At 43.1% G+C, this 15,283-nt stretch overlaps 1 protein-coding gene across 1 annotated transcript; it reads right to left on the reverse strand.

Annotated features, from left to right (window-relative positions):
• Positions 1–1,534: 1,534 nt before the first annotated feature.
• Positions 1,535–7,825, reverse strand: LOC133913320 (transcriptional adapter ADA2-like). Its single transcript, XM_062356447.1, has 12 exons — positions 7,541–7,825; positions 7,207–7,450; positions 6,506–6,571; positions 6,306–6,431; positions 6,151–6,226; positions 5,143–5,209; positions 4,999–5,057; positions 4,824–4,889; positions 4,179–4,401; positions 3,620–3,830; positions 2,283–2,597; positions 1,535–2,150 (listed from the first exon to the last, which is right to left on the reverse strand). Exons 1-12 carry the CDS (start codon positions 7,591–7,593, stop codon positions 1,944–1,946), a joined length of 1,713 nt encoding a protein of 570 aa, XP_062212431.1. The 5' UTR covers positions 7,594–7,825; the 3' UTR covers positions 1,535–1,943.
• Positions 7,826–15,283: the final 7,458 nt, after the last annotated feature.

Genomic DNA, 15,283 nt, shown 5'->3' on the forward strand with positions numbered 1-15,283 from the left:
GGCTGGGGACGCGGCGGCGCGGAGGAGTCGTTGAGGGAGGACCGTGTGTGTGTGTGTGTGGAGGGAGTAGAGCTGAGATTTGGGCCGTGTTTTTTTGGGTCGGTTCAAGTTCGGCACGATCTGGTCTAGTCTAAGTCTGATCCGACCCGAGCATTGATGGGCCGGATTGATTCAGTCCGATTTATAGGTCGGATCAGGTTTTGATATGAGGTTTAATGGGCGGTCCAGTTCGGTAAAAAAATAGGTTCGCGTCCTTATACGTCCTCCAGTGCGGTGGAGTGTGGCGGTGCTGGGCTCGTGCCAACCCGACCCGACAATGCTCATCGTGCATCCGTGTCGGGTCTGGACCTAGCTGAAGGTGGCTTGGGCCAGCCCGGCCCGACCCGAACACTTTCTCGGGCTATCCTAGCACGACCCGAAAGGTCCGAGGCCTGAAGAGGTCGGGTCAGGCTGACCCGATCCGGCCCAAGTCTCACCTCTAGGAGGGAGTGACGAAGGACGAGGATGGAGAGGATAGTGAGTGAGAGAGAGGCTCTGACGTGTGGGCTCGGCCGGTCAGAAGGGTATTAAGAGTATTTCGAATTATTTCTCTCTCCAGAATGGCAAATATTAAAATTTAGTGCTTGCAGTATCCTCCAACAAATAACCAAATTTCATAAATGTCTTTCCTAAAGAGAAAAAAAAAGCGCGTGCCCTACAGCAGAAGTCATGAAGTAGGAGTGTCCTTTATAGCCAAATTTGACTTAAAAAAAAAAGGCTTGACGACCTAACTCGACAGTATTATGAGATGGGTCATTATCCGTTACTATCTCTGTAAAAATATAGTAGGCATATATTTAAAAATTAAATTTTATTTACTTGGACAATTTAACTAATATTTAATTAAATTATAAGGATTTCTAATGTATAAAAATTATATAACTTAATTCATAATTCAAAATAATTTTACATTATATAAGTTTTGTAACTATAAATATATTTTATAAAAAACTTTAGTTAAAATCCAATTTCAAAAACCAAACTCAAAATAAATGTATCTACTATTTCTAAATGGAGAATGTACTTTGCAAAGTCCGAATGAAGTGACATGTGAACCTGAGAGCTTTACTGGCAAGGATTCCTTTTCTCTTCTTGAGGTGCAAAAAGAGGGAACGAACGCTGGCTCGTTTTGTAGAACGCTCCATCGAGAGCGACGCCACCCAGGCTCAAACCGGTGCCCACCTCCTAAGAGTATGCCCAGCTCCTTCTTAAGAGTATACCCAGGCACTCCCTGACACTTGGCAAAAAAAAAAAAAAGGTGCAAAAAGGTCCGCATCCTGATGGTGAGTATCGGTTTCTTATCCGAATTACTACCGATAGTGACAATTCAATGAGGTGAAGCTCGTTCGTTTGATCAGAGGTTCAGACCTGACCTGAAAGTGTCCAGAGCTAGCTGAAGGATCTGCACTCTACTGAACCAACACACAGAAAAAAGATTAAGCCCAAGCATCGCATTAGATGCACCCTCAAAATAACATACATCACTCAACAGGAATTTGGCAGCAAGATGAATTGTAATAATCAATGTCTGAGATTGGTACAATGGCATAAAATAGGGCGCGAGCAATGTTACATACAGGACGGTAGATCATTTCAAGCCCTATACCTACAACGCCGCACTAGCACATCTGTGACAGTACGCTCTCAACAATTTGAAGCTATCCTCTTGGAAAGAACAGCAATGGCAACTCATGCTACACATTCTCATTGGGGGCGATAATTTTACAATTTGGCTGGAATGCCTTATTGTACTCCAGACACCTGACACAAATTTCTGTTTTCAACTGTGGCCAAGTCAATTTTAATATAGCCTCCATTTTCAGCAGTGGTTCAGTCATGCTGAAAATGAGAAACTAAGATTTGGCTTTTCCGGAAGTCACACAAGGCAAGACTCAAAAGCATCGCTAGACAGTTGGAGCTTCCTCATGGTTACCCAGCTTTTTCATTACCATATCATATACAGTATCTACCTTGGCAGGGTCAACCTTAAATAATACATGGGCATCTTCTTTCTTGAGGACACTACCCTTGAACATTTCCTGCATCAACACCTCCTGCATCCTCAGATAATGACTGGGCAGCAATCTGTTCTGACAACATATAACTTTTTCCTGAAATTAAAAGGATGGAAGGTTTCTTTATTGTAACAAGCACCAAAAGTATGAACAAAGCAACAAGATTAAATATGCACAAAGCAGAGCACGAGTAACCGAAAAGGTCAACGACATTTGAAATGTACTTACGCTGGCGCTTAATAGCTCTGCACCAGGAAGACCAACTATATCCCAATCATCCCACTGTTTAACATTTGTATGTCCTGTGGTTTTAGGAGAATCCCTACCACCAGAGTCTAAGCCAGCACCAGCTTTCTTTGGATCCAAATTCCCATCAGTCTCAGTTTTCATAGGTCGATTCATCTTTTGTGCTGCTTTGTTATTTGGAATAAGTTGGCCGCTTTCCTTAGCTTTTTGAGCATTTAACTCATATTCCTTTTTCCTCTTTTGCTCGATGTGTATCTTTGCTTCAGCCAGTGTACGACATCCAGCAGAACGACATTCCTGAGTCAACAAAATAAATAAACAATGACAATTCTATTTGCACACAAGAATATATTGATGCTACCAGGACCATAGGGGCAGAGACACAGATCAATAACTGTTCTCCATGTGATCAGTAGAGAGCTTGCGTTTTATGAAACCAACACCAAATGGCAAGTATATCATGGTTTAGGATTATAATTTGTTTACTGTTTTCCAGGAGAAGGGAGACTTCCTTCATATGCAAAGCCTAGTGCAAAAAAAGTTGTATGCAGGATTGCGTACAAGAATTCAAGTGCCACTTCCAAGACAAGATATGAAACATGCAAGTCAGTGATACAAAAATACCATCAGGTTTCCCTCCCAAGAACAGATGGAAATGAAGTGTTGTTCACAAGAATACAAAAAGTAACATATAATTGGTTGGGTGGATGGGTGGGTGGGGCAGAGCAAGGGGGAATACAATAAATGGACAAATGAAGTTGGGAAATTATGAATATTGCGGCATCTGCAAGCCTACCATCCATCTATGGAGCAAAAAGTTCAAATTTCACATAATAAAGAATTCGGCCCAGAATTATCCATCTAGCCTCACACATGCACTATTTGTATCTTTTCTGTCATTCAATAAAAAAGAAACTGCGCGGTTAGTTTAACATTCTATTGTTTTATGCAGTGTTAGAGCTACTTGCACTTCTGTGGCACAAGTAACAACTGAAAAGAAAATGAAACATGACAAAGAATTTGTAAAGGATTAGTTCTCAGCCAACATGTGCGATTATATTCAATATATTTGTTCCTCTGCATGCAAGTTCTATCGGCAATCACTCTTCCTCAGCTTAACACAAGCATATAAAGCCACCAATCAATGGAATAAATTGTTCTTGTGGATAAAATATGGTGGAACTTCAAAATGATATCATTCTCAAATAAGAATTAAGAAGGCATTACTATAGCTGATTTAGTATGAGCATGGCAGCATGCAATGAAGAAACATAAAGGATAAAGGTGCGCCCATTAAATTGAGGAAAAAGATATAACACCTGAAGCTCTTGAATTCTCCTCCGAATTTTTCGCTCCTCAATGACACTCCTAACAAGAGCTTCATGTTCCTCCTTGGAAAGAAAACGCATGAAGACCTTATAGCGATGGTAAATTTCCTTGTCTTCATTTGTAAGATCCTTCTCCAAGGGATTAGGGAATAGTAAATTTCTTTCCAATATAAACTCTTTTCTCCTTTTTCTTTCATCAAGCCTATAAAGGCAAACATATGTTCTTATTTAAAAAAAATGGTTGGGAAGCACAGAAGAGGTTCTAAAGAATAGAGGACTTCAAATAAACACTTTGCATAATTGAACATAATCTATTACAGGCGCTAATGAAGCAACATACAAACATGCCTATTTATACTGATTACCTAGCAACTAAAGCATTGCGAACATGAAATTCATCTGAACAGTAACTACTGCAAACAAAGAAAAAGCAATAAAGAACAAGACATTGATCTTGAAATCAGAGGAACAAAGTCACTAAAACTTACTGCAATAATATAGCCTGTTTCTGTTTACTGTGAACAAAATATTTTCTTCACTGTTAACGAACCTGGACAAGTAAATACGCAACACTCGTAGCTTTAATTCACGATCACTTTCCGAATCAGTTTCTTTAAATTCCATTTCAGCGAGCGCTTGTTCAGCATCATTATCATACTCCGGGTCAAATTCATGTCTCTTTGCATTGTATCCACTCAACTCAGTCAACGAAGGGCCTTCATCTGCAGAATATCTGGGCTTCTTTACACCAATACTTCTATCAACATGACCATCTGGTACAAGCAAGTTAAACATGCCAAGGCTCAGCAAGTAATTTTTGCAGGAAGGTGAAAGAAAAAAAGCTTCTAAACACTTCGCATACCATGCCATCAAGAAATCCTCTATCTTCAGTTCATTTCTCTTAGTGTGTTCTAACAAAAAAAACCCTTAAATTTAAACAAAGTTTATGCACTATCATTATTTTGTGCGCATTCTTTTTACTAGTGTGACAATCACGATCAAACACATCTCAAAAGTTGAAAACTTGGAAACACATTCTAAGAATTGCTTTATTTCAAATTACTCTGTTCACTCATCACTGGTAAGGGAATGACAAGTAGGTGTTATTGTTGATGTGTGGGCATTACCGGAGCCTGGATGCTGAGTGAAAGTACAAATTTGAAAATAACAGTGGTGCATTTATCTATGATTGTACCTTCAACTTTTGAAACATTAGCACCATCTTTAATCTGTGCAGCATTTGACGATTTTTTATTTGCACCTGCAGCAAATCAAACAGAATTATCACAATATGACAACATCTCTGACATAGACAAAATATTTACTGGTTCAGGATTGGGCTAGTCAAAGTACTCATTTCCAATACATACCACCAGCTATGTGTGAAGGTGATCGACCTGCTGGACCTTCTCCAAGTGCATCTTCCACCCTATGCAAGATAAATAGTTGGTAACTATCCTCTTCGAAGCTTAAGAGACATATTCACAGGCATTCATAGAGAAAGAACGGCATACTTGACTCTGGTGGGAGAAAATGGAGATTCAGCCTTAGGAGTTAAATCTCCTGGTAACAACAAAGTCCCTATATGAAAGAAGAAGAAAGATGAGACAAACAAACCAGGATAGTAAGATATCATCTTTTCAAATATCTACTATCTACTGTTATTCTTCTTTTCATAAATGAATAGCAAATGACAACAGCCAGCAAATACTCAGCATCCCCACAATTTGAATCATTACCAACATAACAACTACTTGCAGGGGCCTTATTTGATTATTAGCTTGTGCATGTGAGAAGATCCATGTGTCATGTATGTGCATGCAGATACAGGCACATGCTGTGTGGTGGTGATGCTGCTGCTGCTACTGCTGATGATATTGGGGGTAAGAAGAATGCTGATGGTGGAGGGACCAAAGGAGGTAGATAAGATCAACATGTTAAAAAAAATCTGTGTGTTAAACCCACAACTCCCAAAATCAAGGTGTACATGTGGATGTGAGATCAACACCAGATGTTTTTTTCCTTCAATAAATCTTACATCCAATAAAAGTAACATGGCACCACCAACTAGATCAATAGCCCACTAACACCATACATTGGGGGTAAGACCAAGATTTTAGCTCTTATATACACTGTGAAATCTAGTTAGTTATGGTAACTTTTACTAATACACAATTTTGGTGTCACAACTCCAAAAAATGTACTTGCAACCAAATACAATATCCAAAGTAGAAAATTAAGTGCTTTTGAAAAGCCACTTCAGCAAGCAACTAAATACCTGACATACTATCACCAAAGATCAGATATCTGCATACATATACCACCTAAACACTAAATCACATCACCTATCACCAATTAACTTGCACTAAAGTATGTCAGAATGTATGAACCAAACCCAATGACTGTAACACCCCCTCCCCTTTCTTCCCTGTGACACAATAAATAAAATGTATAATATTTGTAATGCCACCTCACACAGACTGTTTTCATCTCATGAAAAGACAAACCTGATTATGACTCACCTTTTTTATTCTCACCCTGCACTTTAGCCATGGCAAGAAGCTCCTTCCTGTTCTTTCCATTAACATGAGACATATCCTACAACCATGAGGTAATATTGAATTAAGAAGTACAAACTTTTTTACAGCAGATATAAACAGGTAGAAAGAATAGTTACCGGGAGGGGATAACAAGGTGAGTTCATGTATGCTGTTGTATAATGCTCAATGCATTGAGCCTTCGTCTTGGTACCAACATGCTCCGCAACTTCAGCCCAGTTTCCCAGACCATACATTTCGATTCCCTTCAATCATAACAGGTAAACAATCAAAACACACTGCGAATGAAGTAAATAGACCAAATGAGCGTGGACATTACCTCTAGAAGAAGGATTTCTTCATCTGCATTCCAATCTGGACAGATAAGCGGGAAAGACAGGTTGTCCTGTTGCAAAATTTCATTCAAGTGAAGACATCATCAGGAATGACATCCTACAAGATAGAGCACTAGATATTTAAGTGCTCAGGTACATAGTAGTTCCAATTTTTCGGTTAGCTACTCTGTTGAACAAGGATTAAAGTTTTACTGTACTTTGGTCTTTGGTTAAGAAAGGATGAAAGTATGAGCACACTTTTGGGTAAGCAAGGTTAGAAGGTTGAGTTTACTTGGGTTATGCGAGAATAAGCATGTGTAGTACAGCAAGCAAGGTCAAAAGGCAGAGTGTTTCTGTCGACATGGCCTTGGCTGCTACATTTTCTCTGTTTTATTTCATTTTGACTAAGGTAGCGATCCGTTCTGATTGTAGCTGGTCAGTCAAATACGAAGTCAAAATTGAGGAACCAATTACTTCGAGAACACAGCTCTCAGCTCACCAGCTCAAAATGTTCCAATAAACAATCAACCGCTGCAGCTGCAACTTGTATGTGCGTTCACAACACTAGCATTACCAAGACTTCAACAACTTACAACTAATTCTGGAGGCTAGCCAATCGTATTTGAATTGTACAGTAACTGCCGGTTACTGGGGCATTATTAAAAAAAGGAGCCAACAGAGACAACGGAAGCAATACTGTACTAACCATGACCCTGTACGGATGGTTGCTCCGATGAGGGGTGACTTCGGCGCCTACGGAGAAGCACTCCACGCAGAGGTCGAAGTCGGGGCACTTGGAGCATTTGATCCGTATCTTCCCGGAGATGTCCTTGTTGCAGTAGTTGCAGTGGTAGAGCGCCTTCTTGCCCCCTCCCTCGCCGGCTCCCCCGCATGCCGCGGAAATGGAGTCCGACGCATCCCCGCTCGACGCGACCCTCCTCCGCTTCGACCTGCAACCCGCAACCGGAACCGTCGGCTCAACCCTCCGCTCGCGCGAGAAGTAGGACGAAATGGCGAGCATGGAGGAACGTCGCGCGAACCTGTGGCCGGTGTCGTCGTCGCCGGAATTCGGCACCCCGCGGGACCGACCCATCGCGCGGCCCAAACCCTCGAAACCCTACCCCTACCGAGGGGCGCGGGGATTTGCTACGCGGATGCTATCCGCATCGGACGGAATCGTAGTCGGATTGGGAGGGGTGATAGGAGCGGGAGGGTGAATTGGGGATTTTGGGGAGATCTGGGTTTTGATTTGGGATTCAGGGGTGATGTGTCGTGGAGAAGACGACCATTGGGGAGTGGTGGACTTGGGTCCAGCCGTCCAGACCTCGTGGAATTTTTAGAATTGGGCCTTTAAAAAAAATTATCTATAAGGAAACGATGTAAAAAAAAAAAAAAATCTTTTTACGGTAACCTGATATTTGACATTGTGGTTGAATAATATGGCGTTGCGACAATTGATATTATAATAGTTACCACGTATGATTTTTCAAATTCAAAATAAAAGATTGGTAGCATGACGCCAAACGTCACGGCGTCGTATGGATCTATTAGTAGAATATGCTTTTAAAAAAGATCAAAATGTAAAAAATTTCACCCAAGCTGTCACATCCAAAAATGCTAATTACAAGATTAAGCATATATAATCATCATGACGATATATTTTATACGATTAATTATTATTTTAAATATTTCAGGAGTGAAAATGGTATAGAAAGACCTTAAATACCTTAGAGAAATAAGAAAAGAAAAGAGGAGGAAATTAAAATAAAATTCAGCAAAAACCCTTCTCGCGGTCTTATCGGGCTCAATTGCGGTCTGACCAGCAAGTGGACAGCCATGTAGGCTTACCACGTGGGCTTCCCGCGGTCTGACCACTAGTACACAGAGGCTCCCTTAAGTGGTTGATCGCCTCTCTCACTCCTCTCTCATTTGCCTCTCTCTCCCCCTCTCATTCACTCTCTCACTCTCTCACTCTCTCACTCCAACATACCCTAGAGAGAGAGAGCTCCAAATCGATGTGTCGACAACCAGAGATCGGAGGTGAGGACTCCTATGAGCTTCCCGGAGGACTTCCCTAAGCTTCTTCCTCATTTCCTCCCCGTCAGAAGGGTTTCCTTGCCGTTTCTTTCTCCGTAAGCTCATTCACCCTCCGAGAGTCCAATTGGTGGATCAAAGCTTCCCTAAAGGATTCTGATCCAATACAAAGTTCCTCTACGCCGAGGTAAACATCTCTCTATATTTTTTCCGTCGTTTTCTAGCCTTAGGCGATTGCCGTTTCGATTTTCACCACGAAACCCTAGTGAATACTAGGTCTAGATCTCATTTTTGGGATTTTATGTGTTCGGACCGTGCATGTCATCTGAACAATCATATTGCCTTAGTCCTATGAAGTACTTTGGTGCCCTTCGTCATTGAAGGTTTCGTCGAAGTCCTCGTCGGCGACCTCGCAAAGGTGCTGCCGATAGAGTCTGGTGGTTTGACCGCCACTAGGGCCAGTCTGACCACAGGAAGTCGGTTCAAAATATTTGAATTTAGGAGTCAGACCGCCATTAGAGCCGGTCTGACCGCTGGTCGACGATTGTCATATCCAGTTTTTAACGGACAAAACCAGATGCAGCTTATATGTGCCTAAGATGTTTAACACACATAAGAACATCATATGTGAAGTAACAAAAGGAATATTTTAATAGAATAAACGTTAAACTCTTATAGCAATTGACATATATTATTTTCTATGTAGATATCTGCAACGAAACAGAAGCACTGATGCTCAACAACACCGCAAGTAACTAACCTGAAGACACGCGTCTAGAACGTCACAACCTCATCTTGATAATCTTCAACATCTTCACTCACTGAGCAGCACCACACATGTTGCATGGCATAGAAAAAATAGCAAGTGTGAGCACATGACGCACTCAACAAGTGTACATAAAAATAATAATATGTAGGCTTATAATAATGACAGACTAATACAAAGGTTTATTTGCATAAATGCTAGTAAAAAAACAATTGGACTTTTAAAACATTAGGCAGCTATTAAGTGAATGTAACATCAAGTAAACCAACTTTTATCCAACATCCAAGGTTGACTATCCTGTAAACCATAATCATCTAGTACCACCAGTTTCAGCAAAACATAACCATAATTATTCCACCACCATATTCAAAATTATATCCCAAAACCAACTAATCATATGAGGATTCAAGTCTCTCATGACCGTGAGTACGGCTGATATATCAGATTTTACACTCTACAGAGGTTGTCCAGCTTTCACCACGAGTCGTGATTTCGTCATCTGCAAGCAAGTGACTAAAGTCTCCATATTGCAGTGTCGGCCAAGCACTTTACACACTTTCAGGGTGTGTTGCCAAGAGATTACTAGGAAGCCTTAACAAAGAATCTTCCCAGTATGTGTTACCGTCACTTCAGGTTTCACCGTCAGGATTTACGCGAGTCTAACTCTGACCCAGAAGCCCCCTTTTGTGCCGACACAACACACATTGGATAGACTCTAACTACTATGTCACGCCTTATCCATATCAGCCTCGTGGTTGCTATGTTACTTTTTGGGTTGTCGCTCCACGAACCGATCCTTATTTAGGTCACTTGAGCAAGGACTAAACCAACAACATCTCTATGGTCACCTTCACAACCACATATTTGCTCAAGACCTAAAGTTCCATGTTTCTATACCATTAACTAATTAACTTTCATTGTTGCATAAGTTCATTTGTCGGACCCCTCTTTTGGGGTCACCTCGTGTAGTTCATACCAGTCCCTGGATCAGTAGCTGGTACGCACGAACTCTAACAGAAATAGACATCATAGTCATATATCGAATAAATACGATAATAAAGTACAATACAGAGTTCATTACAATAGAAGCCCGAAGGCATAATTTACAAACCCTCAAAATACAGCGGAAAGACACAAAGCGACCCAAGCCCTACAGGTAGCTTGAGTGCAGACGAAACCAGCTTCTCTAATCTTCATCTTCTCTTTCGACGAAGTCAGCCTCTGGATCATTTGGATCCACAATTAGCAAGTGTGAGTACATAAGATACTCAGCAAGTCCTACCTCAAGGGGAAAAATTAGATGCTTAAAGGTCGATCAAGGATAAGGCTATAAAGTCTTTTAGGTTTTGCGAAAAGCTAGTTTTATTGATGCAATGTTCATTTTGCAAAGACTAACTTTCAATAAAAATATTTCCGAAGAGAACACATAAGTTGAGCTTATGGGGGTTGACGGCCTTGGGGGAGATACACTCGTCCCGCCAGTTCCCACAAGACTTTGCCAGCGGACACACAGTCCAGGAGGCTTAGGGCACAAAGCCAAAATCCTTCTTTTCGAAAACACGGGCACACAGCCCACTCACACACCAAGGAGATACTCACGCCGAAAATCTAATCATTGTGACCAAACCATAGCATGTCCTTGACCGAGGACATGGCTATCCGGATAGGCTTAACACTCTGTAGAGATTGTACATTTTACCCACAAGATATGCACAGGCTCCCACCTTAGCAACTGGTGAAGCCGTCATAACGAGACGTAACGACCTCACAACGAAGCCACAATATCCACCCATGGGCACTAAGATACCAGGGGGCTTAGAAGGCTCATGGGAAAGATCACTTAGCAATCCCAAGGCTTTGCCTTAGCCTCAACAATATCACCAGCCGGACCTTGGGCTACACACTACCCAAGTCTTCTCCTGGTCCCCATTGCCACTACCAGTCTCCGGGTGGGTACCGCACTAAGTCAGAGGGGTTATGTCAAGTCCTGCCCATACATGCCATGTGGTTGTACGAGGGGATACTAGGTGAGATGTCACAGCGAACCGGTCCTTATATGACCGAGGTAAGAGTCTCCCAGCAAGAACACCACAAAGACGAACCTTGCTCCAAGGTAGTTCCCACCTTTGTGGGGCACCTTACTCACCCTCGTCAATACTACTCTAGAGTTTTCCCAAGAACACAAGTGTTACACGCACCAAGCACCAAGCACACACCATTTCTTATTGTAAAGCATGAATATCACATGTAAATAATCTAGTTCTTTCTTTTGAGCACAGCAATCCTAAGCATACTAGTAAACAAGCATTCTTCCAAGCAATCATTATAGTTGATTTGGGAATCTTCTAGGGTTTTAACGGAATAATGGTAACAATGACAAGGCATGGGATAAACCAGTTGGGTCATAACTATTCTAGCATTTCTTTAAGAATCATAACTAATAATCTAAACATGCATACTCCTATTATTTGAAACAATGGCTCTACGGGTTGTGTTTAAAAACATAGGATCAACATGGTCAACGGTTGTAGGACTTGCCTTCGTTGAAGTCCTCGTCTGCTCCTTCTTCAAACTCCGGGTCCTCGGGGTCGTCCTCGAATGCTCCTTCCTCTAATAGTCGCAACAACGACAAAGGCACAATCAATCAAACAATTAAAACAATGACCAAACAATTTACAAAAATTACAAAATTGATATGATTGAATAGATCTTGAATTTAGATGAATATCGGTGGAAGAATCGACGAAAACAGAGTTAGGACGGAGGAGAAACGGGCTTCGGAAGTTTTGCCGGGAGGAAAATTCAGAAAAAAGAAAATGGGGGAATATTCCCGGAATATTCGGCTGAGTCGGCTCGGACTGGACTCGGCTCGCAGCTCGGCTCTGGGATCGGCTCAGCTCTGGCTCACGGCTCGTTGTCGGTGGGCTCGGCAGCTGGCTCGGCTCGGCTTCAAGTGGGACCCACATGTTAGCCACACGGGGGGGGGAGGAATATAAGAGAGAGAGAGAGAGCAGAGCAGAGAGGGTGGAGAGCCGACCGGCTCGGGATAGCAGAGAGAGAACGGGAGGGAGAGAGAGGGGCGATGGGGCACCGGCGGCAGCGAGCCGCGTCGGCGGAAGGGCGGCGGCAGGGCACCAGCCGGGGGCGGTGGCGGCCGGAGGGAGAGCGGCTCGGCGCGGAGAGGCAGCGGCGGCCGGGCGACGGAGAACGGTGGCGGTCGGCGACGAAGGTACGCTTCGGGGAAGAGGGAAGAGGGAGGAGAGAACCGGGGGGCTCACCGGCGGCGGGGCTCTCAGAGCGAGGGCGACGAGGGCAGTGAGAGCTCGGGAGAGAGAGAGAGAGAGAGAGCGAGATGGCTCGGAGAAGCACTGCACTGTTCACCGTTTTATAGCGGCTGGCGGGGCGAGGAGCGGCGCGCGGGGCGAGGCGGCTCGGGGCGCGAGACGGCGCGGGGCGCGAGGCACAGGCGCGGGGCGCGAGGACTGCTGGCGCGGCGCGGTGCGGCGACGAGACGGCAGACGCGGCGCGCGGCGACGGGACGGCGAGTCACGGGGAGAGAGAGAAGAGAGAAAGAGAGAGAAAGGAGAGAGGAAGGGGGGGAATAGGGATTTGATAAACCTACCCCACTTAGAAAAATCTCGTCCTCGAGATTTGAGGTTCTTCTTCGAAGAGGTAGGGGAACTCCTTCCGAAGATCATCTTCACGCTCCCAGGTAGCTTAAGCCTCGGTGTGGTTGCTCCACTGCACTTGACAGAATCAGACCACAGATCTTCTGGTTTGTTGCTCTGTTGTATCCAATATTTTTATTGGTCGCTCTTGGTACCGTAGGTCCGGTTGAAGGTCTGTCACTTCTATCGGTACTTGCTCTTTAGGAATCCTTAAGTACTTCTTCAACTGTGATACATGGAAGACGTTGTGAATGTCTGCCATTTCCTCTGGAAGTGCGAGGCGGTATGCCACGGCACCTATCCTGCTTAATATCTTGTATGTTCCAATGTATCGGGGTGCTAACTTTCCTCGAATCTGAAATCTTCGTGTGCCTCTTATCGGCGATACCTTCAGATATACATGATCTCCTGCCTCGAACTCAAGATTTCTCCTTCTAGTGTCGGCATAACTCTTTTGTCTGCTTTGAGCTGCTTTCAAGTTCTCTCTTACTTTGGCTACATGCTCTTCAGCCTCCTTTATCAAGGCTGGTCCATAAAGACAGCGTTCTCCGACCTCAGACCACATAAGAGGGGTTCTGCACTTTCTCCCATATAATACCTCGAAGGGTGACATCTTCAGGCTTGTCTGATAGCTGTTGTTATAAGAGAACTCTGCATAAGATAAACTTTTCTCCCAATCTTTTCCATATGTGAGCACACAATCTCTTAGCATATCTTCCAGGATTTGATTCACTCGTTCTGTCTGCCCATCGGTCTGCGGGTGATAGGCTGAGCTGTAGTCCAACTTAGTTCCTAAGGTGGCATGTAGGCTCTTCCAGAATCTTGCGGTGAATTGAGGGCCGCGATCTGACACAATTCTACTCGGGATACCATGAAGCTTGAGGATGTTGTCCACATACAACTGTTCAGGTGGCTGCCCAAAATTTCCTTCGCTCTCCTGGAACACCGGCTCGACGTTATCTAAAAAGAATAACGCGTGCAATGCCATGAGTATGGATGAAATGCAACAATGCATGCCATAGGATGCGCAAAACATGTTAAAAGTGCAAACATACGAGCTAGAATAAAATTGGGACTCAAACCAATTTGAAAAGTCACTGAAAGTGCAGAACCTCTGAAACCTCCGGACATATGCGAACTATCCGCAAAATTATGCGGAACATCTGGACATTGCGCAACTCAGGCAAACTCTGGACTATCCGGACTTTTCTCCGAATACTCCGGACATGTGCGGACCCTCCGGACTTTTGTCCGGACACTATGGACCTAGGCTGAAAATACGTTTTCTATAATTCATCGATCGATTCAACTTGAACACTAGACACACTCTACCTAAACATGATCATACACTATATAAGGGGTTTAGATTCAATTAATTATGAAATGTTAAAGATTGAAACCATTTCAATGACTCATTAAACCTCAGCGCGTATTTCATTAACCAACGAAATTCAAACACTCATATCATGGCTCATAGTATTTTTAATGTGTAGAACATGTTAATACAAGGCTAACAAAAGTGGTTTCATAATTTTAGGACATCAAATCCGGCTCGAATCTTTCGAGAAAACGAAAATGAATTGGATGGATGAGTAGCTTATGAGCTCTAGAATGCAATGGTACCACATGCATACCTCCAATCCTTCACTTGAGCTCGGATTTGAGAAGAAATGGAGAGAGAGAGTGGGAGCTTGAGTGGGGAGGGGGGCTGCAGCTGCAGCTGCACGTGTGGGAGTGAGGGAGCACGTGGGGGAGAGAGAGTAGGTGGGCTGCCCATTTAAGTAGTTGGAGGGTGGGGCCACATGTGGGGCCCACATGTAAGTGAAAAGTGTTCGTTTTCACTGCGAATTTAATCATTTTCTCTCCCGGATTTCCTTCTCACATCCAAATGATTTCATACGAATTGCATAAACATTCCAAATTATACTTACGCAATATTAAACATAACGCTTAAAAAATATGATTATGCTTAATTGCGTGATTAAGAATTTGGGGACATGACACTCAAGATGTTTAACACACATAAGGACTTCACAAGTGAAGTAACAAAAGCAATACTTTTATAGAATAAACATTAAACTCTTACAGCAATTGACATATATTATCTTCTCTGTAGATATCTGCAGCAGAACAGAAGCACTGATGCCCAACAACACCGCAAACAACCGACCGTGAGACACGCGCCTAGAACGTCGCAACCTCATCTTGATAATATTCAACATCTTCACTCACTGAGCAGAACCACACATGTCGTATGGCATAGGGAAAATAGCAAGTATGAGAACATGACGCGCTCAACAAGTGTACAGGAGAAT

The sequence above is a fragment of the Phragmites australis genome, chromosome 3 (assembly GCF_958298935.1).
Source record: "Phragmites australis chromosome 3, lpPhrAust1.1, whole genome shotgun sequence".
NCBI classification, from domain to species: Eukaryota; Viridiplantae; Streptophyta; class Magnoliopsida; order Poales; family Poaceae; genus Phragmites; species Phragmites australis.